General features: G+C 47.7%; 1 protein-coding gene and 2 long non-coding RNA genes across 3 annotated transcripts in view; 1 reads left to right on the forward strand and 2 right to left on the reverse strand.

Annotated features, from left to right (window-relative positions):
- C10H1orf21 (chromosome 10 C1orf21 homolog) overlaps positions 1-13,125 on the forward strand; it is a 206,801-nt gene extending 193,676 nt beyond the window's left edge. The window contains exon 6 of the mRNA XM_005319698.4: positions 10,522-13,125. Within this exon, the coding sequence (XP_005319755.1) occupies positions 10,522-10,560 (39 nt within the window). The 3' untranslated portion in view covers positions 10,561-13,125. The remainder of the gene's footprint in view (positions 1-10,521) is intronic.
- A 2,122-nt stretch (positions 13,126-15,247) lies between these two features.
- Positions 15,248-20,010, reverse strand: LOC144367147 (uncharacterized). Its single transcript, XR_013426435.1, has 2 exons — positions 15,526-20,010; positions 15,248-15,399 (listed from the first exon to the last, which is right to left on the reverse strand). It is a non-coding gene; the product is annotated as an uncharacterized LOC144367147 (long non-coding RNA).
- A 2,244-nt stretch (positions 20,011-22,254) lies between these two features.
- Positions 22,255-25,784, reverse strand: LOC144367007 (uncharacterized). The gene is made up of 3 exons (XR_013426221.1): positions 25,630-25,784; positions 23,839-23,866; positions 22,255-22,352 (listed from the first exon to the last, which is right to left on the reverse strand). It is a non-coding gene; the product is annotated as an uncharacterized LOC144367007 (long non-coding RNA).
- Between the last annotated feature and the right edge of the window lie 31 nt (positions 25,785-25,815).

Consider the following 25,815-nt stretch of genomic DNA (forward strand, 5'->3'; position numbering starts at 1 on the left):
ATATGCAAAATAAAACTGTATAGAATTATATGAATTAAAACACAAATGACATAGTACATTGTTTATAGAAAGACATCCAACAAATATTTATTAAACACAAGTCATCTATCAGGTGTTGATAGTCCCGATAGTCCCGCAACACACACACATACACACACACATACTTGCATGCACACATAATGTGACATGTTACATGATCTTTTTATAAATGGCAATTATTTATCAATATTAAACATTTAAGCATTCATACATGTAAAAGCACAGTGTGTTTGATCTAGTATCAATCTGACATGAATATTAAAATATCTGAAATAGCTGGAGGCTGAAGGTGGAGCACAGTGGTAGAATGCATGCTTAGCATGCCTGATACTCCGGATTCAACTCCTAGCACCAAAAAGTAAAATAAAATACATTGGGAAAACCATTATTAAGCCTTGACTCTTGTTGGACCTGGGGAATGGGGAATGGGACTAGGATAGTAACTCCATCTCTTAGGTGGGCCGGGGAGACACTAAAGCAAATGATAGAAAGTCATGCTAGTTCATACAGCTGAGTGGAGATGTAGCATTTGACCCATTCTTTATTCCTTTCTGTAACTTTTAAATCTCTAAAAGTCAGAGGAAGTCTATGAAAACAGGAAAATGTTAATGACAAAATGTCAAGTGGAAGAAAAGCAGATCATGCAGTGGCCACTGGTCTTGCTCACAGTCCCACTGTGCCCAGCATGGGCAACCGAGTGGAAGAAAACCACCAGGAAGCGTCAACCCGTGGGCAAGGAGCCTTGCTCTGAGTCACCTGAAATGCTCCTATTTGAGATTTCATTTGAAATCACAAGTGTTTCCAAGGGCTGTCATTGTCATGGCCACAGACACAATCAAATTGTCCATCCTGTGTGAATTGCTGTTCTTATTGACCAGTTGGGCAAATGGGTGACCACTCTGTATTCAGTCAGTGCTTAGTAACCCATGAAGCCGAAGAGTCTCCACATATTCAGTCAGTTCTGTGGGTCCCGCCTCTCAGTTGTCCTCTGAGCCTCCCCCAGCTCTGTCTTGTCAAAGTGCTCACTCTCAGGAACCATGTAGGGCTAATCAGGCCAGGGGACTCTGCAGGATGCATAATGAAGTCCCATGGACCCTGCTTGTCTCCCTCTTCTGGGGAACCTGCAGCTTGGCCCCTGGAGCCGTGCCCTGGAAGAGAAAGAAAGCCAAAAGGAAGCGTTCTCCCCATCCCTGGGCCCAGGGTACCACGCCTCTCTGCCCCCATCTGGCCAGTCCGCTGTTCTCCACCTACTCCCGACCTCATTACCGCAGCACACACTTCCTAGTCTGAAAGCAGAGGAAGGACGGGAAGGGGAGCCCTGGGATCCAAGGTGTCCGTGCTCCTGGTGGGGAGGAAGGAAAGGAATGAACTTGAGAAGCCTGTCACTCATCTCTCCCTCTTTGGGCAGCTCAGCCCATGAAGCAGTAAAAGAAGAGGCTCCCTCCACTGTGACTGACTGATCAGTCACAACCAGAGAAGCTCAGGGGCTGGGAGGAAAGGGTCCAAGGGAGCCTGCTGGGGTCTCTAATCCTGCAGGAATACTGATGCTCCTAGGAGTCCTTCCAACAGTTTCCAGGTACCTGTAGGAAAAGAAGATGTGGGATTAGTCTCCCCAAACCTCCATCCATGTTCAGTACAAATTCTAGGGCAAAAGCAATTAATTCAGGACAAAGAGTTTGTCTGGAAGGCACCTCTCCATCAAGAGGCAGATGAATTGAGATTCCAGATTTGCTAAAACCATCATCCAAAAGAAAGTGAATCTCAGGGGAAATCCAGAACGGCCCAGTCTATCAAGTGGGCTGTTCCAGATTTCCTGGCTTGGGGCCACAGGGGTGGTATGCAAATCTTAGCTCTTACTTTTAGGAACACATTAATTGAGACATCCTTTAGCATTCATTAAGTCCACCGAATTGCCTGGAAATCTTCCACAAAGAATTCCACAAAAATTTATGGTACATCTATTTATCATCATAAAAGATCAGTCACAACAGGAAAATGATTTATAAGATAATATTAAGTTAAAAATAAGCAAAACAAAAAATTATGTCTATTGTAGGATTGAAACCGTATAAAAATGACATGCACATGGACAGAGATGAAACTTGAAAACTCTGATTTATTGGGGAGATGGGGTTGTAGGTGAATTTTTAAATTTAATTTTGATTTTGATTTGTTTGCTTATTTGCAAAATATGAACAATTTTATTAAATAACATTTTGCGGAATTCTGGCTCTATCCTGGGAGAAATCTCAGGATGGAAATTGCCTCTGCTGTTTGATCTCTTTGGGAAAGGGCAGAAACCCTTGAGCAACGCTGGCCTCTTAATCCACTGGTGCAAATTCTGTTTTCTGGGCCACTGGTAGGCAAGCTGTAACAACTAGGCCACATCTAATTCCTGAAACAGGAATGGTTTTGACATGTTTACATAGTTGGGAAGGAAACAGAGGATTTTCTAGCTTGTGAAAAATCATATGAAATCCAAACTTCATCGCCCACAAATACAGTTCTATTGGGGTGCTACCATGCTGATTTGGCCACTAATATTTACGGCACCTTACAACTGCATGCTTACAGCTGTCGTCGAGTTGCAGCAGAGACCATATGGGATGCAAAGTCTGAAATACTTACTGTCCAGCCTTTCCCTAGAGGAAGTCCCCCAGTCCCTGCCCTAGGACACCAGTTCAGCGCAGCCTGGAAAACCTAGGATGTCCCCACCTTCTTTTTCCTTACTCCTGCTTATCTCCTGTTGCCTCATTGAAGACACCAGCATCAGATAAAGACTGAGTGCCAACCTCAGATAAAGCCTGAGAATTATGTGCCTGACCGCTTCTAAGCTGCCCTCCTTACAGTGGGCGGAGTGGAGGTTCGGGTATAATAAACACTCCGTGGGGCGGGGGGGTTAAAGCTGTTTAGTTAATACGTCTCCTCTCTTGGAAATGAAAAGCCCAGTACACTGGGATTGTTGTCACTGCTGTATAATCACGGTGATCGTTCTATATATGGTCAAAGGCACAGCTAGAGGCTGTCACACTCCCCTGCTCATTACCAACCAGACCTTCCTCCAACTGAAATAATAATGTGTGAGTCTAATTAGAATAAAGCTCATTAGAGACGGAGACAGCCATTAATGCCTCGATTGATTCTTCTAATGAAGTAAGCCGGGGGAAGGAGACTTTAACAGGGCAGCTAATTATTTTTGCTTTTCTTCAGCATTTCTTCGGCGTTTAAAACTGTTGTGATAAATTGTCATTGGACCATAAATGAAAATGCTCGAAAAGCCATCTATGGCTAAAGGGGCTCCTGCACTTGCAGCCCTGGGGAAGGGGTGGGAGGTGGGCACTTCCAGCCCTGCAGCCCTGTGGGAGGAGCTGGAAGCCGGGCAGCCCCTGGGGATCCCTTCATTCCACTTTCCAGCCTCCTCCTTTTTTGATCTGGATTTTGATCTGGATTCTGGCTAGTGGCTCACAGTGGATTGGAGTTTGATCTGGATTCTGGCTAGTGGCTCACAGGCGCTCAGGCTGTGGGACGCAGTTATCCTGCCCCTATATTGCTAGTTCAGGAATGACCAGGTTCTCAGAGAAACGTGACTCTGTGGTTGCCTCTGGGTGGTGACACATGGAGGAACAGGTTGGGAACAAAGGTGTTAGGAGACACAGAAGGGAGATGCCTGAAGTTCAGGTGGGACCGTGATACTTTATTAATCAAAATGCTCTTTGATGCCAGGTGCACTCCTGTAATCCCAGCAGCTCAGGAGGTTGAGGCAGGAGGATTGTAAATTCAAAGCCAGCCTCAGCAACAGCGAGGCACTAAGCAACTCAGTGAGACCCTGTCTCTAAATAAAATACAAAATAGGGCTGGGGATGTGGCTCAGTGGTTAAGTGCCCCTCTGGGTTCAATGCCCATAACCCCCCTGCCCCCCCAAAAAAGCTCTTTGCCACCAAGAAAGTAGTGAAGTCCCATTTTACAGGGTAAAGGGCTGAGGAAGAACAAGTAGAGGAAGAAACTGAGCCTCAGGAAGCGCAGAGTTAGAAAAGTCACGCCCAGGAAGCAGACAAGAGGTAGGAGAACCTAACTGATGCACAAGCCAAACACCAACAGAGTGACATCTCAGCAGGTAAAGAAAGGATGGGTTTTTCTGTTGGTTATTCAGTCAGTCAACAAACAACAGGGATCTGTTTGATGATGAGTATAACAACTCATTCCAGACAAAAAGGAGCCTTTTTAAAAATAACTTGTGTCATGAGCCTTCACTATACAACTTCATATTTGCTTTCTCTAAACATGAAATTCAATTCGCTGACTCCATTGCTATACCTAAGAGGTTCTTTAACTCCGAGCTTGGTGTTGACAGCAAAAGACTGCTTAAGACTGAGCACCGTGGAAGAGCTGGACATGCTCCATAGGTGGTCTGCAGAGGTAAACATAGGTATTACCTACTTACCTGGGTTCCCCCTGCTTGCAGCCAAGCTGCCCTTCTGCTAAATTCCAGCCTGTTCTTTCATGGAGGGCTGTGCCTGGCCTTTGCTCATACTTTGGCTCAAAACTTATAATCAGTTGAATTATTTAAAAGGTCTTCTTCATTGTGATTCTGCAAAATGTTCACATCTTCTTTCTTTAATTAACGCACCAGGATCCTTCCTGTCCAGCACCTGCCCACAGCCCCGCCCTGCCTCCCCCCAAGCCCGAGTGGTCACATCCCGTGTGAAGTGGGCCTCACGGGAGTCCATGAGGCCTCAGGAAACCCTTCCTGCCCCCTCGTACAAGGGAAGCAAACATTTTGGCCAGAATTACTCTACAACATGGTGGCGTGACAGAATGCCCCTGAATGGGGACTGATTCTCTGGGGAAAATTTCACTTGACACAATATTGAAACCACATCATAAAGACCAAGAAGAGAAGGCTGGAGGATGGGGTGTGAAGGGAGAGAGCAATATGTGAGAACACTCAGGTGCAAGAGGGACCTGCCCATCTTAGACACAGCAGGCGCCTGGTCCTGCTCGGTTCCGTTTGTTTGGTAGGAGACAGTACAGGAGCCAAACCTTAGTAGTCATTTTCTCTTCAGGATATTAGACTGATTTTTTTTTTTCATGCCTAATAAAAATACTGGAATGTAAATGTGTGTCTGTGTATGTAACCACTTGATGGAGGCATGGTTTACCTACCTTAAAGCTGACTCACTTAACATGCACAATTCAACGATTTGTAGTAAATTTACCCAACTGCAAGACCATCAATCACCACACTGTAGTTTTAGAACATTTCCATCACTTCAGAAAAATCTATCCTGCCTGCTTACAGTCAATCCCCAGGCCCACCTCCAACCACGTATTTTATTTTCTGTTCCGATTTCTATGGTGACTATGATGAAAGATATGAATCTTTATGACCCTTAATATGTATTGACAAACTGCTTTTGACGCAGCCGAACCATTTTATTCAGCAGCAGCAATATACACAAGTCGCATGCTGTTGTAGACACTCAAGAATTGGGCACTACTATTTTTAAATGTCTAGTTATTTTAATTTGTATTTTTTTTTTTTTTTTGGTGACCGAAGCAAATCATTTTTCTGTTTGAGTGTCTTCAGGTTTTATTTTGGTTTGACTGAATTTTCACTTTGTGCACATTCCCTCTCACGGGGATCCTCTTACAATCATTTTTTGTCTTCTTGTGTAGGAGCCTTGTAAGTGTTCATCATTTGCATATTATAAGTTGCAGATATTTTTCTTAGAGTGAAGTTTGCCTTTTTACGTTGCTTTCTTTTCTTTATTTTTTTTTGGGGGGGGGCAGAGGTGGAAAAGTCCATTTTCAAACATTCAGTTGTGTTCATATTTTAATTTTTCTCTGTGATCTTTTGCCGTTCCCTTGAGCTTGAAGAGTTAATTCGCCTTCCATGTTCTGTTATACTGTTACTAAGATTTAGCAGAGTGCTCCTCTTGGAATCTGTGTGTCTGGGGGTCCCCTTAGTCAGACACTTAATTCTTACATGGTTTAAGCGATGTGTATGAGATATTCCGTATTAGCAGAGAGTTCTTTCTCTGTTTTTGATGGGTCCATTTTTCAAGGGGAAAACTGAGGCACATTTAAGGGAACAAGACCTCGAAGGACACCATATCAGTCCCAGGGAAGGGGATCAAGATTGCTCTTGGTCTGGAAAGATGAACCAAGGTCTTACCTGGGAGCTGCAGAGAGGCAGGATTGGGGCTCTTGGAAGAGTATCCAACATGTTCTAGCAACAGGTAAGTCCCTCTGTGAGGAATGTGGTAAATTGAGGCTCATTCTACGTTAGATGGGAGATCCAATAGGAAAATCTCTAGGTCCTCTCCCAACTTCAGAATTTTAAAATTCTATAGATATTTTTTCAGCTGCTGGCTTTTTCAACAAGTAATTATTGAATGTTTGGCATGTTGCCCATGCCACCCTAAGTCCTGGGGATGCAACAGGGAATAAAAACTTGAGCCTACTCAGAGCTTCTGTTCAAAGGAAAAGAGAGTCTATGTGAATCATGGCAGGGAGTGATAAGAAAACAAAGCAGGTGAGAAGTGCTGTTTTCTCCAGGGTGTTCAGAGAAGACCATGAGGTGGCTTCTGAGGCGAGATCTAGAAAGTGAGAAGTAGTGGGTGGAGTGAGAGCTGGGGGACGGGGTGGTGGCCAGGAAGCAGGAAGAGCAGAACCCGGCCCTGTGCTTGCTGCCTGGCTGTGTGAGGATGTGCCTGGAACTGATCCAGACATGGCCCAGCTTCTCACTGGAGAGTTTCATTAACTGTTGGGTCAGCTGTCCTCATTTTTCAATATCATCATAAAAGTTGCATTTGAGCACCTGCCCTGTGCCCAGCTTTGCTCAACACCATACACGTATCCCTAGTAATTCCCACAACTCTACAAGTTGGGTCTTACATTCCCACTTTACAGCTGAGGGAAGAGATTCGGCACTTCCTCCCTTGGAACTTGCACCTACCCTTCCCCACGGGAGTACTCTCAGAGCCCACCACCGATGGCCACATCTTGAGCTGTGTGTGTATGAGACTGAATGAACAAAATGCACGTGTGCAGACAGGTACTGAAGACGTCTACCCTACGGCCGCACCTGCAGATGTTTAACCTGAGTAGGAAAAGTACTTTTCGGTCCTTTGAAGGAGCGGTTTCTTTATTCAGTCACTCTTTGAACTGTTCCTCTGTAATCTAGGTGAACTTAAAAGCAGGAGCATGTCTTATCTCTTGCTACTCCTTAATAGCTCAAATTCGGAACTTCTTCAAGTTGAAAGGAAAAACACAATATGGACAATCAAGACGACATGTAAGCCCATAGGCAGAGGGCGTGACCAGAACATTCTCTGTGGGCAAGAGCTCCTCAGGGTGTTCTGAGTCCAGACCAGAATGTCCCCATGGCTCTTTCAAACAATCCTTCCTTGTTGGCATCATTCGGAGTTTCCATCCTTGCAGCTCTCTGAGGCCTCCCGGGGATCTTTCCTTGCGTCTTTTGCACAAGGGTGGAATTGTGAGCAACAGTCCCCCGTTCTGATTGCATAAAGCGTCTTTACAAAGACTTCCATTTTGGGTCCCTCTAAGCGGGGAGGGCGTGCTTCAGCTCAGAGAATTGCTGGTGTCTCCTGAGCCTGCTCACTCCTACTTCCTGCCTCTGACAGCTGATGGCTTTCAGGTTCTCTTTTTAGCACAGTTCTTAACAATTTAAACGAGACATGAAGCCATGTCACAGAAGCAAGCTCCCTGTCCTGCCCAGTGGGGCTAGTGTGCACATGGGGCCCCATACGATACAGAGATGGGCCCCCCATAACAGTTAGATGTCATTAGAACAGTAGTGGGTGGCCGTAGGCTAGCGCTTACCTTGGATGTGTTTTGATTCATAGCTTCGACTTGCCAAAATATTTGGTTCCCAGAGCTGCTGACAGGTGATAATAACAAAAAGGAAGCTGATTTGAATTTAGTTATCAAGTCCCTACAGTCATAACAAAAAAAAGGGCCAAGGTTAGCTCTGTGGTCTCGGGCTTCTCTGAGCTTTCCCCACAAGTAACAGGGCCCGGCTCCTACCCTGCAGGGTTGATATGAATAATAAATGAAATGATAACTGCAAAGCAACTAACGTGTTTCCCTCCGCCATCTTGCAGTAATTATAATAATTTAGAGGAATAAATACCTAGGAAAGGAAAGTTACAGCATCTTGTGTTGACATAGAGGGTTTATTTAGCTGTGCCCCTCAAACTGTGGTGTGGAGAGCCTTGCTGGTGGTAGCAGTGTATTTTGTAGGTCCTGGAATGGTCCATCGGCTGCCTAAACAGAGTTGGAGACATTGTTTTATCAACGAGTATAGCAGTTCTTCGAGGTAGGGGTGCGCCTGTTTGTCTGTCTGTCATTACTTCCAGGTTTCTCCTGGTGGAGGAGGTGCCCTCTCAACCCCACTCTGGCTGGCTGAGTCTCTGCCTAGATTCGCAGCCTCATTTAGACATCAGGAGGAAAGGGACTTCACTTTCTGTCTTGGAAGCTTTCTCTGTGTCCCAGGGTCTGTCTGGAGTACAGGGCCAAGGAGGGGAAGGTTTCCTGACCCTTGTGGTGGCACAGCTCATGACCACAGTCCTCGCACACTTGACAGCCACAAGGGAGGAGGTCCCTCCTCTCCTGCTAGAGGCCTGGACACAGTCAGTTTATAATAACCACAATTACAATAGCAGCAGCAGTGAGTCGTCATAGCGGCAGCTAACATCTATCAACGATATCGTATTTTTCCCATTTAATCCCGATCACAACATGGACTGAGACCATGATCATCCCCCGGAAACCAAAACCTGGTAATTTGTCTCATGTCCCACTTTCCTTTCCTAATAAAACCTCCATCAAACCTCCCGAGTCCTGCCTTTCCTGTCCAGCTGAGCCCCCGGCATCCCTGTGCAAGGCCCCCCTCTGCACCTCGTGGGTTAAGGGTGAGAGGAGCGCCTCTCTTAGTGTTTCCAGCCTTGTGGGGATTGCCCCGCTCCCCATGTTAGAGGTCACACTCCCAGTATTCAGGGACCATGAGGGTCTCCTCCTGCATCTCCAACAGGTGACTCAGAGAACGTCTCCTGAATGGTCTGAGTCACAGCTTGGGGTGTCCTCAGCTTGAGCAGTGTCACCAGGAAGGTGGTGAATGGGGGGACACTGCTAAGTACACACCATCTTCTCAGGAACACTGATGACCTAGTTATGCAGCAGGTCAACCGAGCCTGAAGTTGACTCTGGACCCCGTCACTCCTGCAAGTAGCAGGGGTGGGGGTCAGGGGTCCGATGGTGGAGGAGACCAGCATGCTGAGGGGGGAGGCACACTCCAACAGAACAAGTCGTCTGTATTACAGTTGACTCATTTGATCTTCAACCACCTTGTGAAAAAAGAACCACTGTTATCTTTATCTTATAAATGAGGACACTTAGAGGCAGAGGGGTAACTCGATAGGAGAGGTGGGTTAGCACCCACCCACTTATGGTAGTGCTTAAATATTAGGAAAATGTGAAATATTTTCAATATACGGTGACTATGACAAACATGGGATACATTGGAGAAACAGTTGTGTGACAACTATTTTGTTCTTGAAGTACTGGTACTTTGTGGAATACTTTCCAGAGATTTATAAAATTTTCTTTCTAAGTGTTATTTCCCCCACACACACTATTAGGGTCTATACTGTGTGTTTTAAAATTAAAACATTGAAGAATGCAAAAATGATAATAATACAGGACCTTTCACAAACCCTTATCCGTGACATTGTGATGCAAGGGGCAGGTGTGCTGGTCTCCTGTTGTATCTGTGGCATATTATTTCAGAGCCAGAAAGAGTGTGTTTTGACCAAGATAATCCAGTGAGGTCAGATGTGGAACCTAGTGCAGAGAGGATAAAATATGTTCAAAAGTGACTCTCACCTAGGCCGTAACCTGCTGTGCTAGTGAAAGAGTCCAGAAGACTTTGCTTTTTCCTGCATCCATAATAAGGTCCTAGACACCTTGCTCAAGATTCAGCAAATTCTTGTTTGTTGTTTTAAAAATTATTTCAGAATGAATTACAATTGAGACATCCCTGGGTTATGTGTACCACCACACTCTGTGAAATGTTATGTTCCATAAACGGGAATAGCAGTCGACAGTGACTCGGTCCATCTCCTGATGGATCGTCCATTCAGTTGTTGCTTGGTGCCAGGACCGAGTCTCACACATGCCACACAGGTTGTTATGAATTCTTGACAACATAAAGGAAGGGCTTATTGGGGCCTGGGGAAGACTTTCATGCTTTCAGACATATATAGCTCTAAAGTTTGTCAGCAAGTACTTAGGATGTGTCTACCTTGTGCCCAGTGGTCCCTGATGAAGCCCAGGTTCTGTTGCAAAGAAACAGACTGAAGGAAAATCAATTTCCACTATTTCAGGCTCTGCTCTGAACTTCAAAAAAAAAAATGAACTTCTCATTCACTTGTTACTTTTATTTTTCTTTTTTCCTCCAAGGGTCGAGATTACTGTTCGGAGGAAGAAGACATCACATAGCACCAATTCTGCCACTCAGACCAGGAGCTGCTACTGTGTAAATAGGTTACACCCCAGTCAAAATCTTTGCAAAGGTCGGTTCTCTTCAACGAACAGCGCTATAACAAAAGAAGATCGTTCCATATCGTATGCCCCATTAAATTACAGTGTTTCTTAATGAACTTGCAAAGGAATATTCCTAAAAACAAACAAAACAAAACAAAAAAAAATAATAACTGTTCTCGAACTTTCTTTGTTGCTGCTAGTTAAAACTTGTTGCAACTTTTCACTTCTCTTGTGTGCAGGTATGCAGCAAAATTCTGCAATTTCACCATAATGATACTATTGGTTTTACAGATGTTCTCCAACCTATTTTCTATAAGATGAGGTAGTGGTGAACTCAGACATCAACTTCTATTCTAGACCGGTTCCACTTCTAAGTCAAGCATCTCCTTCCCTCTCTCTTTCCTCCCTGTCTCTCCTGAGCGGTCCAGAGACGGACCCGAGCCTGGCTTCTCACTGGCAATGTTGAGCTTTGGAGATGGGATGATTGCTGCAGCAGGCCTTGTTTCTCTGTCTGGAAGAAGTAGAGAAGCCATTATCTATTCAAAGCATGTTGTGACCTGACTCCTACCAGTGACCTAGGAGTGGGGCGGCAGGTTGTTCCATCTAATAGGTCTCTTAACGATTAAGCTTGCAATGCTGGCTTTGGTCAGATGCAGATGGAAGTGTGATCACAATCATTTCCAATCCCTCTTCCTCGCTTTTTTTTTTTTTCTAAGAAATAAACATTTTACTGTTTTTATGTATCCTTGTCTTCTCCCATTCATCCAACTCAGTGTTTTAAGATGATCCTGGGTGTGGAGTTGAGCCCGCCTTTGTGGTGATGCTGATCATGGGCCTCAATGGCTCCCCACCCATCCGTTAATAATCTACCAAGGTTTAGAAGGGCTCTAAGTGGTCAGAAGACAGGAGGAGGCACCCCACGACTTTTTAGGAGGGCCTATGAAACTACCCTGTTACCTTTTATTTTATTAGCAAATAAAGCATCTTATTTTGTAATTCTCCCCTTCACCATGCTACATGAGCCTGCCACTTCCTTTTCCTCTAACTTATGGCACTGGATAGGACAGTGAAAAATCATTTGCCTGCTCGAAAGCATAGGACATTTACACTGGTGATGATATTTGGAAATGCAAAAGCCAAAAGCCCTGGCCGTGGTGGGGAATGCTGACTGTGTGTTTGGTAGAGTTTATTTTTCCATACTATATGAAGAGACTGATCTCAAAGACAGAAGTAATATTTTTAACAAATATTGTCACAAGTAAATAGCAATCAAAAGGAGAAAATAACTTTTGTATTTTTTTAACGTGTTTGATAGCTTTGCAGAGGGTTCTCTTTGTTACTTTCAGGGGAGGGCACCCTGTTAAATGCCACGCCAGCAGTCCAGGTTTCTCCAGGAGTGCACAAGGAGTGCTGTTAATGTTTCTTTGGGGGTTGTGAATTTCAAGGGTCTCCATATCAGCCACACTGCCACCTCCCAAAGGTGGATAATGAAGAAAGTGGGTAGTTAGGATGTCCCAAGGTCATCAAGAGATCATGTGCCATGAAACAGAATAAGGAGTTCAATTCGTTCCTCCCCGAGATGAACTTTGACTTTTAAATCCATTCCCACAAAATTGGTGGCACCACTGATGTGCTAATGGTGAGGCTCCTGATCTCCTCTCAGACTTGGGAAGCAAAACCCAGGGGAAGCAAGCTCCCGTCACCTGCTATAGAAAATGGACTCAGATGTTAGCAACAAAAATCCCTGAAATCTTGTAGCCGGCAGCAGCTATTTTGAGGAACAGCTGTGGTTGTTACATAAATAGAGACACAGCCAAAATTTAAGGCCTTTTATCCTGCTTCAAGCAGAAAACTGCAGGGAGAGTCCAGTAGTCTCGGGTTTTATGTTCCCACCCCTTGTAGGGTTTTTGGCCAAGTGATGAAAATAGTTTTCCTCAACTGTAAACGAACTGCTAAACCCCACCTCAAACTCACTCACTGGGGACTTTGTTCACTGTTATGTGGATGACCTTTTCCCGGATCCATCTTCTGTTCTTATCAAGCAAGAATGAAGCAAATGTTAAACGTCTTCCATGTGACTCCTCTGTTTGGTGTCTCAGACAGTGTCTTCCCAGACAGTCCCCACCTGCCACATGAAGATGAGACTCGCGCCTGTTTTTTTTTTTTTTTTTTTTTTTTTGTCTCCAGGTCACGGTTAACATTTTGACGTGTTACACGGGTACATGGAACCACCTGTTTCTTGGGAACCTGACTTTGGAGGGTTTCATAAAACCATAAGTGCTGTCCCCGTGAACCAGAGGCTCCTCACCCGGGGCTCTGTCCCCCCCCTGTTTAACACTGGATACGTCTTTGCTGTGCAAAAGTGATTTTTATCTTCGGACGCATTTGGTACCCCCTCAAAATAGGTCCAAGCAATGGGGTGATCGAGCTGGGTTGGAACAAAATGCTTGGTTATGTTGGCAACACTTGCAACTTGTCTGTTTTCCATTTGTTGGTTTTAATCATAAAATTGTCAAGTGACTTGTGTTTGTACTTTATTTTTTTAATGCCTTCTGAGAGGATCTAAAGCAAAAAAAAAAAAAAAAAAAAATCTTGCCTTTCTTTTCCCCTCTGTGTATTCAAACATTAAGCAGCTTGTCTCAGATACAAGGAAAAGGATGATCCACGTATGTGCTGGTACGTGCTGCTCCTCCCGTGTAGGACTCCCGAGTTGGAAGGAGGGAGGGAGGGCAGTGACCTGGTGGATGGAGGCGAGGACAGGATGAGGAAGGAACTGAGAGGCATTCAGCAGAGAGGGTTCTGGGCTCTGGGCTGGAGCAACTGAGGATGCAGCTGCCCAGGGGCCAGTGAGCGGGGCGGAGCTGCCAACAAGATTTACAGCTGGATTTCACACGCCTTATGGACTCCGAGTTGCAGAGTTGTAAAAGTTCAGCGGTGTGTGCATAGCTTTCTTTTGGTTGGCGGAGACTCAGGATCATGGAGTACTGTGCTCATAATTGAATACGTGTTTGTTACTGGCGGACAACCCTAAAAGAGGCTTTTACCTCTGAGACGCCTCCCAGCCCCGGGCTTAAACCGTGAGTGTAGCACAGTGCTATGGTCTATTTAGGGACAAAGAAGCTACCAAGTCCAGAGACTGGCAAACTAGGTCAACCCTCCCTCCAAAGCAGCGGGGCCACACAGCCGCCCGCCCTGGGGCAGGTCCCTCCCTGTCAGCCGCGCCTGTGATCTGAGACTGGGCTTTGATGATTCAAATAAGAAATGGCCTGCCTCACGATCAGCCTTGGTCCTCGCGCCCACCACCCTGGCACCCGCCTTATGCTCACTGTGAGGTGATAAAGCGCCTCTTTGTCACAGGCACGCCCAGGCACCGCCATGCCAGCAAGCCCACAGCCCCAGAAGCAGTCCCAAGGGTGACGGAGCCCGCCTCTTGGCCCCCGATGATGTCATCCAGCTTTGAGTTATGACTTTGTCCTCCTCCCAACCTCAGTGCCACCTTATTCTGCTAAGGCAGGACTCCCCCCTAATTCTTCTGAAAACAGAGATTATACCTCTTAGGAGTTTTACTTCAGTAGCCCGTGATGGAAGGCCACCTACCCATGTCCTGCTTAGACACTGAGCAAGAATTTGAAAGTGTTCCATCTGCACTGATCCCTAAGAAACTTGGTTAAATATGTTAGTTTTGTAGGAAGAAAAATCATCAAATTCTTAATCCAGGAAAACACTGACTCAGAGTCTTGGATTCTGGGACTCTGATATTTTCTTTCTAAAAGGCAAAACAATTAGTATCTAAGGTTCTCTCCCTGTCCCTCCAGCCTCCTTCAAAAAAGAAAAAAAAAAAAAGAGGTATTAGGTTGTGCTCTGTAATTTTACATAAAATCTGCCCTCCACGCTTTCTCCCCTGGAAGGCACCCTCTCTCAGAGCTTTACTTCTTTATACCTCTTAGAAACTGAGCTTTTTGTTAAATTTCTTAAAACCCTAGTAGGAAAAATAGGGCATTGTTGGTGGGTAGGGAATACATATTTAAAGGCATAATGGAAAAGTGGCTCGAAGGAGGAACCTGAGCCGTGCGATGTCATGTTGGGTTACTGGACCCCCGTGTCTGTGTAAAGCTGGCTGAGGCAATTGGCTTTCAAACTATAAATGTCCCTGCAATCCACCTTTTGGAATTTCATGAATGAGGTCTGTGAATTGCCTTTTGCCAAGGAGCGGATGTGTTTTTCCAAGGAGGAAAATGTCCTTGACTTCAGCAGTCCCCGTTTTGTACGGCTCTGGTCAAGGGTCAGGGAAGCTATGGTACAAATGAGGCTTGTGGGGAACATGTATATGAGAGGCCTTGGGGACGAACCTTGGGACTCAGGAAGTGAGGCCGTGTTTTTCAGGAGATTCCCATACCTTATCTGGGATTTAATCTAATCTTGGAGAAGAGGAAAAAGGAACTGAGATGTTTGACCGATACTTACTCTGTGCCAGATACTGTGCTAGGCGTTTCACGATTGTGTGATCCTCACAGGAGCCTGTGAAGCGGGGTCTACCACCCCCCTGTTTGCGTAGCGTCTTCTAAGTGTCGAATGTTGTCTATCCGATAACATATTGAATGGATACCCATATTGAATGGAAAATGGAAAGATGTCATTCGAGTGTTTTCACCTGTTTTTATTATAATCGTGCCCCTTGAAACACTGTGAAAACAACCTTGGGAGGTGCGGGGGGGGGGATCCACCTTCCAGATTCTCTGGCTCCTCACCAGCTTGGTTTCCTCATGGGGAGCGTTTCACTTGGCCTTCCTGCGTCTGCACACAAACCAAGAGAGGCCCCCGGCTGACAGGACTTGGGTGCTCAGGGGAAAAGGCTTTGGGAGTTTAGGCCCGTGGTTCCCCACCCCTGGAATCCTTTCAGCATCTGGGAAAGGAACCTACCAGATGCATCCAGAACAGGCTATTCACTGGGTGCTCAGCTCCCTTCTCTGGGTTCCCAGGATTTGCTCTTTTCATGGCAGGCTGCATCTTCTTAAGGCTAAAAGCCTCAGCCTTGCTGGAAGGCTTGGAAGAACCTGATGGAGAGCCGTGGAGGAAAGGCGAGGTGGGGTCAGTCACCTGTACTGAAATCCTTTCCCGTGGATGAGGGCTGGTGTCTCTTTGACGGTTAGACTACAGCTGTGTTTTCCAGGCAGTTCGAGCACCAGAACCAGAGGTGAATCTCTTTCCAGGTCTTAAATGTTTTGGGGATGGGCATGCAGGGACTTAGAGAGTCATTTAGACAACTGGTTCCAAGGTCAGAAGAGAGGACCAACACCCCCCAGAGTTCCTTTCCTTGCTTCTTAAGACGTGACAGGTACAAAAGAGAACTCCTGTCGTAGTGGTCACAGGTGCTAGCCGGGGAGGACCCGCTCCCATCCTCATTTGCTCAGCTTGAAAGAATCAGAAGAATTTCCTTGAGTCAGGGGGTCCCATGACCAGTTTTCCTGTGAAATCTGCTCCCCAAACTCTGTTGATTTCTAGGCTGGCAGCTGCCAGATTCTTTCAAGGTGATGTGGGAAGTGGCTCTTATCTCTTGGAAGTCAAAGGAAATACTTTGATTCAGAAAGATTCCCTGCTCAGCTGAAGGCCCTGTTCTGATCTGGTCTCCCCTTTCCAACATCAGTTCACTCTTCCTCCCTTCCCAGAGGTTATTTTTAAACCAAGACTTTGAACTTGATTGAGTAAGACTTAGAGTAAAAAGAACATCCTAAACTCGTCCATAACTGCCTCAGGTTCCCTGGGGTTAAAACAGCTTTAGAACCTTAGGAGGCCACTGGGCCCGAAGCCGGGGGTGAGAGAATAGCCCCCAGTTTCCTGGCATTTCAGCCCAGGCCTTCAGGGACTGTGCTATCTTGACAGGCAAGTGAGCAAGGGAAGTTTTATAAAAGACGTCCAGCCAGCCTTTCCACTCTAAGCAAGATACAAATCCATAAAAATCACTGCAGTTTCCTGGAGAGAATCAGGCAGCTGCCCTTTTTAGGAGTCTTCATTTGAATCCATATTCTTAATATAGACAAAGATACATGCATAAAGAAAATATAGGTACTTTATGTTATTGACTGGCTTCAAGAAAGAAGGCTGATGACGTATCTCGGTGGTAGGGCGCTTGCCTAGCACGCGTGAGGCCTTGGGTTCCATCCTTAGAACTGAAAGAACTGCTTTGCCTTTCTGTAGTCTTAAGATAATGTCGTTATCCAGATCACCATGATAATACCAAAGCGGGAAAAACCAGTGATCACTCCCACAAGTTTGAGTTAGACTCAAATGGGAACATCAAGGTCGGCTGGCTGTCTTGCCTTGTGCCCCCGAGGTACAGATGTGCCCCTGTGGTTGACTCTTTCTGGGCCTCTAGCTGGGTCTTGTGGCTTACCGCCTTTCCCAGCCCATGGTGCCTAAAGGACACATCCCAAGCATAAGTGCCAGGTCCTGCCACGTACAACCACAGTGTTGCTCATGCACTCTCCCAGTCATCCATGTGGCCTTGACGGAGGCAGCAGCAGCAGCACCTCCACAGGCACACTGACACCAGTGTGTGAAGCTGGGGTCCCTTCATCTAGGTTGTCCCAGATAGAGCATCTTCAGCATGGCCCTTGCCAGTCTGGAGGGCTCGTTCATTCAGCATATTATTTATAGACACATGGGACATTCCAGGCAGTGAGCTGATTGCCAGCAATACACAGTTGAACCAAATCCAGCTGCTGCTCTCAAGGAGCCTACTTGAGGGTGGAGACACCCTGGAAGGACCCCTTCTGATGTCCTGTAGGGAAAAGTACCGGGTGCCGTGGAAGCACGTCACGGTGCTTGGAGACTCCCTGAAAGCAGTGACATCAGAGCTCACATTCATTAGGGAGAGTGTTACAGAGGATGGTCCAGACGAAGAGGACAGCAGCCTGGGACTCAGCATGGACACTGAGGACCGACCAGGGCCTGCATGCAGTAAAGGGGCTGGAGTCGGAGCTGAAGAGGGGGAGAGAAGAACAGAGAGTGAGGACACAGCAGTGAGCAGGGGCGGCCACAGAGGGCTCCAGGGTTTGGCTGTGGATTTGGGGAACGTAGGGAAGAACTTGAGGTGCTGCTCTGCCCTCCAAAGCCCAAGAGCTGCACAGCCCAAGAGCTGGGTGTAGTCTCTCTCAGGCCCAGGATGGCCCTCCTCTCTGGAAGTGCACACTTGCTTATTGAGAGGCTTTGTTCTTTTCTGTTCCCCTCCTACCCCTACTCCTCTTCCTGTCTTCAAAAGCTGTTTGAGTTCAAGGGCTTCAGCTTGGGCTGGATCTGGTTTGGAGACACAGAGATAGCTCTGGGTCATCCTGACCTTAGAAACGTGATGGCTAAAAATACCTCTGGGGACCAGGCTGGCCTAGACCTGGAGATGAGGGTGCATCCGAAAATAAATACACAGAAACCAGAGAGGGCTTCCCTGTATAGTGTATGATTCTAACCAAAGGCAGCTGCCCTTGGAGAGCCCTCCCCTAGATGAGGTTACCTGCACCTGGTGGCCAAGCCTCTCCTGGCTCCTGAGTGCGCACCTCCTGAGTCCTGCCAAAGAAAAGTGATATTTCACAAACAGACAAAAGCACAGATGAACTGTGTGCGGATGGGAAATACCCACAAGCCTGGACAGTTGTTGAGAAGCTTTGGGGGACTGTCAGTCAGGGAGGGCTCAGAGACAAGCAGAATCCCTTTATGAAAACAATTTGCAGTGCCTTGGGTGCTCCAAAGAACCAATTCAAAGTACAGAGCATTGGGGTTTTTCTTTCTTTGTCTTTTGTCCTACCAAAAAAAAAAAAAATTAGAAAATTTTTAGGCAGAAGGAATAGAATTAGGTGCATCAGAATGCTAGCTGTATGTCAGCGTGGTTTCCAGAAATCCAAGAAAAAGCTCAAACAGGAGACAGTTCCCCTGAGGTCTTGGAGGAATTTGAGCCTGAAGGCAGTTTTCCCAGCTGAGTGATCTGCTCCTCTGCTTGGGGATCCTGGGCAGCTCTTGCTGCTCCTTGGGGCTGACCTCTTTGACAACATGCCCACACCTGCCCTCCTCTTGGGCACAGCCTGATGTACCCAAGAGAAACACAGCCTTCTGGTCCCATGGCAAGATTTTTACTCCAACACTGACTTTTTCCTAATAGTCCTGTGGTTGTTAACTGAAGGTTTCTAAATCTGCCTCTGGTTCCTGATGCACAGGTCTGGGTCTAGGAGTGTAGAATAGAACATGGCCTGTGACAGTCCTAATGCTGGAAAGCAACAGCACAGTAAGGCACCCTCTCCCCATTTTATGCCCTGGTCCATCCCCACACACCTGTCATCTCGTGGCCAGGAAAGGACTATGTTGCTCCCAGGCCAGTTATCAAATGGCTGTGTCTTTACAATTCCCATGGGAACTGGGTTTTATTTAGGAACATGGTCTTACATTTGAGGAAAATCTAGGACTGTGAGGCATCAGCTCTCAGTCAGGTGTGGCCGATCCTTGGGGTATTGCTCTCTGAGTACCTGCAGAGGTGTGCTCAGGTGAGCATGGGAACCCAGGAAGGCAACCTCTTCACTACTCTGCCTGTACATGAAATTGAAAGCAGTGGAAATCATTTGCGGATCTTATTCTATCACATTTGGGTATCAGCAAGAACTTTGTGAGATGCACCTTCCTATATGTGTATTGATTTACTTAAAGTATATATCCACTTATTTTATAGTGATGGTTACATTACAAAAAGCACACAGCACAGAAATTTTAAATGAATAAGGTACAAAACATCATATAAACAAAGGTTCTAGCATTTTTTTCATGGGCTCCTGAGGGTGACCTTGGTTACCTCCTGGTATGTACACGCCCACTTTGAACACCACCGCTTTAGTACAAATTAGCACACCTTGGTGGCATTCCAAACCACTGTGTGGCACTTAGGTGCGGAACAAGAAAGTTGCAAGACAGACTCCCAGGCGCTTCAACTCTGGGAGCAAACATAAATTTAAGTCATTCAGACAGGAGAACTGTCCCTAGACAGTAGCGGCTACAGGTGCTAATAGCAGGTACCCTGTACAGAACCACGGAATTATTCATCTTCCCTCTCTGGGTCTCCAGAAAAGGACACTGGCAATATCCCAAACTCCCTCCTGGTTGGAATTCTTTGACCCTTCAAAGTGCTTCAGCTGAACTGCGAATGGCACCAGTGGACCCGTGTGGCTTGAATATTATTTTTGATTTGACCACCAAGATGTTATGATTCTGTTCCATTTTGAAAAGGGTCTGAGAAAGTGTACAGGTCTAATTATATATACATATTTATACATGTGTATTTTTGTTTATTGTTACATTTTGACATTGAACTTTCTATTAAATAATTTTTAACAGTTGGTCTGGCTGCGTTCTTTCTTCTGCCTTTCCCCTTTCCTGGGTCGGGGTGGGGGAAGCGGAGATTAGAAACGTGCAGTGAGGGGCTGGGGTTGTGGCTCAGTGGTAGAGCGCTTGCCCAGCATGTGTGAGGCCCTGGGTTGGATTCTCAGCACCACATATAAGTAAAGAAAATAAAGGTCCATGGACCACATAAAAATATATATTAAAAAATACACAAATCCTTCTTAAGGAAAAAAGAAATGGCTAGTGGGGCCCTCCTGGTGTCCTGTCCCTCTTCTTCTCTCTCTTCCCTGTTCCATGTACATGAGGGCTTCTCCCTTCTGTTCCCAGGGGTTGTTTTTAAGGGTGTCTGTTGTATCAGACACCCACTTAGAAGGCCCCCAACTCCGGCTTTCAGGAATAGTACCCTTGGTCCCATCAGCTTTGACAAATTCATAAATTCACGTGTGGAAGTTGCAAGAATGGGGAGTGGTCAAAAGGATGCTTTGAGCATTTTCTCCTGTGCACTCCCCACCACACACACACACACTCATGCACACACACACACACACACACACACACACATGCACACACTCCTAGCTGTGAGACCTAGGACAATTTCCTCCACCTTGCTGAGCCTAGTAAAAACAGTAGTTTTCTCCTGGTTTTGACTTGAGGAGACCCCTTAACAAGTGCTTGATAAATAACCACCTGGAGCTGGGGTTGTGGCTCAGTGGGAGAGCACTAGCCGTCTCCCAAAGGCTCTCTTGTAAATTCATTCTGCTCATGTTCCATAACTGCTCCATGTACACCGGGTTCTGGGGTCTCCCAAGTGGGAAGTCAGGGACGTGGGGAATTAAGGAATTCCTCACTCCAAAGCCATTCGGGCCAGAAGGGCAGTGTGAAGACTGAGGCTTGGATTTATCGTCTCCCACCTGCCCAACCCGCCAACCCTGTGACGACTGGCACGTGGGGGAGGCTGGAAACTGAAATCTCCCACCGCGGGCTGTGGAGGGTTTACTCAGCCCTTCAGAGCACGAAGCCCCAAGCTGGTCCCTTGGCTCTGTCCTCCTGGGCATCAGCCTGCCCCGCTCTGGTCCCATCAGTCGGCCCAGCCAGCCCTCAGCCTTCCCCCCAGCCCTGGGGAACAGCCTGTCTTGATGACTTCCCAGGGGTGAGAGTGAGGTGGGGGCGGTGGCAGAAGGAAGGGAGGGAGGGAGGCCCCACCCGGAGTGGCCAGAGAGCTGATAACTGTTCCCAGGCTTTTTTCTCCAAGCCATGGAACTGGAAGTTCAAATTTGCTGCTGGGTTTTACGAGCTGTCAAACAAGGCAAAAGCTCAAGGCTCTGCCCACAATAAACCCGAGTCCAAGCTCCTTCTTTCAAAACAAACCTGTTTTCCCAGCAGAGGCTCACAGAGGCCGCCAGGCAGACAGAGCTCTGTAACAGCGCCCCCTACCTCTTACACTGACTGCACTGCACCCCTGGAGAGCTTCCTTGGTGCCAAGGAGGAGTCAAGGTCAGGAGACCTCTGGATCCCCACAGTGCTCCCTCCTGAGCCCTTGCTAACATCCTTCCAGGTTGCAGTAGGAGCTGAATGGAAGCCCCAGGCCTGATGCCTGGGGTGCTCTCGCTTGGAAAGAGGAGGTGGGAAGTGGGATGTGAGTGATGGAGGAGGAGGAAGCCCAGCTTCGCAGAATGCCACACCCCACAGGTGGAGAAAACCAAGGAAGACGGGGCAAGAGCAGCGCTGGATCCAGGCAGGTCAGTGGGAACCCTGTGGGGGGACAGGTGCATCTGCTCCTCAAGGGTCTACAGGCCACCATCGCTTCTGCCCTGTGCACTGCCCAGTCACCACTTCCTACCTGACGGCTCATGATCAGTGGACAAAAAAAAAGCTCTAACTTCCTCTTCACCCCATCACATTCTAATCCAGTTGCCTCCTCTCCTACAGAACCCAGCGTCCATCCCCTGGCCTGATCCTCACCTGCGGTACTCCCCCCATCTTCATCTCCCTGTGCAAAGTTCACCGTCTTTTCACCAGGGAATCTCCCATTTCTCCCACTATGGACTGAGATTCCTTTGCAGGCCAATTAAAATTGACTGCCTGGCAAAGGCCTCTTACCCTATGGCACAACAGGCCGGTCTTCCCTGCCCAAGAACATCCCCATACCGGAAGGGTCAGGGGTGGGTGGGAAGGTCGGGGAGGAGGAGTCCCTGGCAAGAATCGAACCCAAGAGGATTCTGGTGGACAACCCCATCTCCCAAGTGCAAGAAACCAGACAGTGCACACTCACTGACTCAGAGCCAAGGTGTCCTGCTGAGGGAGGGTGACCTGTTGCAGAGACCAGTCCAGGTGGGCGGCAGGTCCAAGAGCACAATGGTAATGGACAGGGGACTCTAGAACAGAGTAGAACACACATGTTCAAGGAAGGCATACCAGAATACACACTAAGTATTTCCACCCAGTGCTGGGCATTGGACCCAGGGCCTTGTGCATGCTAGGCCAGGGCTCTGCCACTGAGCTATATCCCCAGAGTCAGAATTGTTTCTAATAAAGAAAAGTGGGACTCAATCTTAACACCCATTTAAAGAAAAGAAAAGAATGGAGAAGTTAACCTCAGACCTAAAAGTCAGGCCAACCTAAAAGTCCTCTGGACCAACAGCCTTGCTTCTGTGTCCTCCTTCCCAGGGACCATTCCTTCTTAAGGGAAGGAAGGAGAGAAAATGCTTCCCACTGAAACATGAAGCCCAGACCGTATCCAGCACTTCTCTCTCTCGATTCCCCTGAGGGTTATGGGCGCAGTCTCAGCAGCCTCTGACCAGGCCCGCGTGCTCACCGGAGGCAGGGTGTTGCAGATCACCCCGATTATTGCCAGGGCATCCCGGGGTCATCTCCCAATGTGACCTCCCCCATCATCTGGCCAGTCCACTAACCCAGTGGTTAGGGGCTGTGGCTGCTCATGCCCACCCCCTTACACCTTTCCTTTTCCTCTCAGCCTCTTGAGGTCCCATCCTTCCTTTGGGAACCTACCAAAAATAGACTCACCACCTACCTGGCCTTCCCCCAGACCCCACACTAGTCGACCCACCACCAAGATAAAAAAATAGTAATGTAGTCGGTCTCATGTCAACATGAATAAATCTCAGAAACACAACAGGGAACGGAAAGCACAGAGAAAACACCAAACGACATGACACCACTTAGATAAAATCGAAAGCCTACAAATCTGTATCATAGGTTGTGTATGGATCTCTGTGTGGATGGTAAAAATATAAAAAATATCCAGAGAAAGATAAATACCAATTTCAGGGGAGCAGGAAGAGAGGGAGGGAAATGGTGGGGGTGAGGATTAACAATGTTCTAATCTTGTAAAATATTAGCTGAACCATGGGGAAGTAGCAGTTTGGACAGGATTCTCTTTATCTCCTGTGTGAACAAAGGGTGGCCTGGGTAACTTCATGGCAGGGACATTGGCAGCTGGCTTGGAGCTCTGCTAGCTTTTCAAATCTGTGTTTCATCTCATATTTCTATGTCCCTTTCTCTGGTTTCCCAGAAAAAATAGATGGCAAACCCCTGAAGTCTCAGACTGTGCCTTCCTCTGAAGCCCCATAGCTTCAGTGAGCTGGACATGGAACTAGACTAACCAGTGTGTGGGGATCATGATTTTGCTCATGGTTTGTGCCCTGGATGGGACCATCCAGTCTTCTGGGATGTGTTCCAATTTGACATAAATCACCTCATCCACATGCATCTCCTATAGGGCTACATGGGTCCTGGATCCTTACACAAGTCCTCCCTGGACTTGTCCATGATTACTTCCACAAGGTCCCAGAGTCCCTCAGGGCCAAGCAGGCCCCAGAATCTTGACCAACATGGACTGACCTGCTGAGATGCTGTCACAGTGTCCCACCTGCAAATGCAGGAGAAGAATCAGCTGAGTGCTTAAAAGTGAGAAAGATGATAGAAAAATAGATTAGAGAGAGAGAAAAATAGACAATAGATGCTACACATGCCAGCTGTCACATCTGACCCTCAAAAGATGTGGTCTGTAGCTTCTGGAATGGTGACTGACAGGCGCCAGGTATGGGAACCAGGGTCTGCATTCTAGAAGATGTTGGGGATGAGGCTTAACAGGTGCAGAGTGACCTGGAAGACAGGGAGAGCACCTGGTCTTGGAGGCAGGAATGGTTCCGTACAGCTCCAACACACCTGAGGAGAAAGGCCTCCCAGCAGCTCTCCATACAGAACGTGGTTCCCCAGGAGTTTTAGGGCTCGGATGATATTGAAGTTGGATAAGTAATAGCGATGGGTAGAGACTGAGAGTCTGCCGCTCCATACACACCAAATCAGTCAATAAATACAAGAGCAGGCACCACGTGGGCAGCACTGCCTGGCTGGTTCACCAGGGATCTGGTCTGGTGGGCCTCCACCACCACTGCGTATGAGGGTCACCTGCCTTCCCAGTGCCATGGCCAGACATCAGCTCGGTTCAATCAGGGTTCCCGGAGGTGGGGATAGGGACTTGTCTGGCATTTTCAAGTGTCCTCAGACAACTGTGAGGATTAGGGGACTTGAGGGCCACTTGCCCCCTGGCATGCCACTGAGATGGTCCCCAGCAAACAGCCCTGAGGCGTTTGGGAAGAGCAAGGTGCAGGCGTGTGAGCACAGTCCCCTTGGGCCTGTGAGAGCCCCGAGGAGGAATAGCCCTTCCTGGAGAGAATGTTCCTGGAAAGGACACAGGGAAGAGCAGGCCCTGCCTAGGGAGTCCCCGGTGACACAGGGAGGAGCAAGAGGACCATCCCTCTTCTTGATACAGGAGAAGAGAATGAGTCATGCGCTACAAGACAAGAGCTCAGCAGGCTAAGAGCCATCAAGTGTTTGGCTTCCAGAAACATCTTTGCTTGAGCCTTTCTGAAGGAGAATTTCCTGAAAATCCCCTAACAGGAAACCGGCCACCTCCATTGTCAGCTCCGATGCCAGGCAGGGATTTCCCTGCTCCAGGCTGACCTGGGCCTGAGCCTGCTCCTGTCCTGACTGGAACCAGCTGCTTCCCAACACTCCTATGGGAGGCCAGATCTTAGCCCCCAGGAAATGAAGGAGCCCCTTCCCTCGATACCATTGGTGAACCGCAGGGAAAACAAATCCCACCCACAGGACAGAGATCACTGGTCTCAAGGGACAGAGGGCAGTGGCTGCGGGTCCTCTCTGCAGGGTCCCCTCTGCTGAACACACAGAAGAGCAGGATTCACACACCCAGTGCCTGGCGGGGCTTGGAGGGTGTGATCCCAACCAGGGCTGCTGTGGTTGAATCCCTGCGGAGGAAAGATCATCCTGGTGAGTCTGGGAATTGCCAAGGGGAATGTGACCCAGGGCTTGGCCCATGCAGGGCAGGCTCCTGGCTGGAATTTCTTGCACTCCCTCCAATAAGCTGGGTTCTCACGGTTTTCTGTCCTATCTGGGACTGAGAGCCGTGAAATACAGCCCACCCAGACAGACTCACAAACAGCAGTTGCAAAGCCTCATCTGCCACCCTCCTTCTCCTGCGGGGACCACAGAGCAAAGAGCATGCTGGGAGGAACACAGGCTAGCTCCCCAGAGCCTTTCTGCGTCCGCTGAAGACTCCCAGGGGGACATTTCTTGTCAGTCACAAACCCGGCGCAGGCTGGTACCCACAGGGATGCAAGGCTCCACGGTCAGACTGCAACGTGAGAGGGATTTTAGATTTAAAGATCAAGTGGATGGCGCATGAGGTCACAGGATGGAGGAGCCCTGCCCCTTCGCCATCTTGCTGCAAATGGAAGTTCAGGTAGCTCCCGGCTCCCCTCCGACTCCCAGGCTTTGCCCAAAACAGGAAAAGGG

The sequence above is a fragment of the Ictidomys tridecemlineatus genome, chromosome 10 (genome assembly GCF_052094955.1).
Source record: "Ictidomys tridecemlineatus isolate mIctTri1 chromosome 10, mIctTri1.hap1, whole genome shotgun sequence".
NCBI classification, from domain to species: Eukaryota; Metazoa; Chordata; class Mammalia; order Rodentia; family Sciuridae; genus Ictidomys; species Ictidomys tridecemlineatus.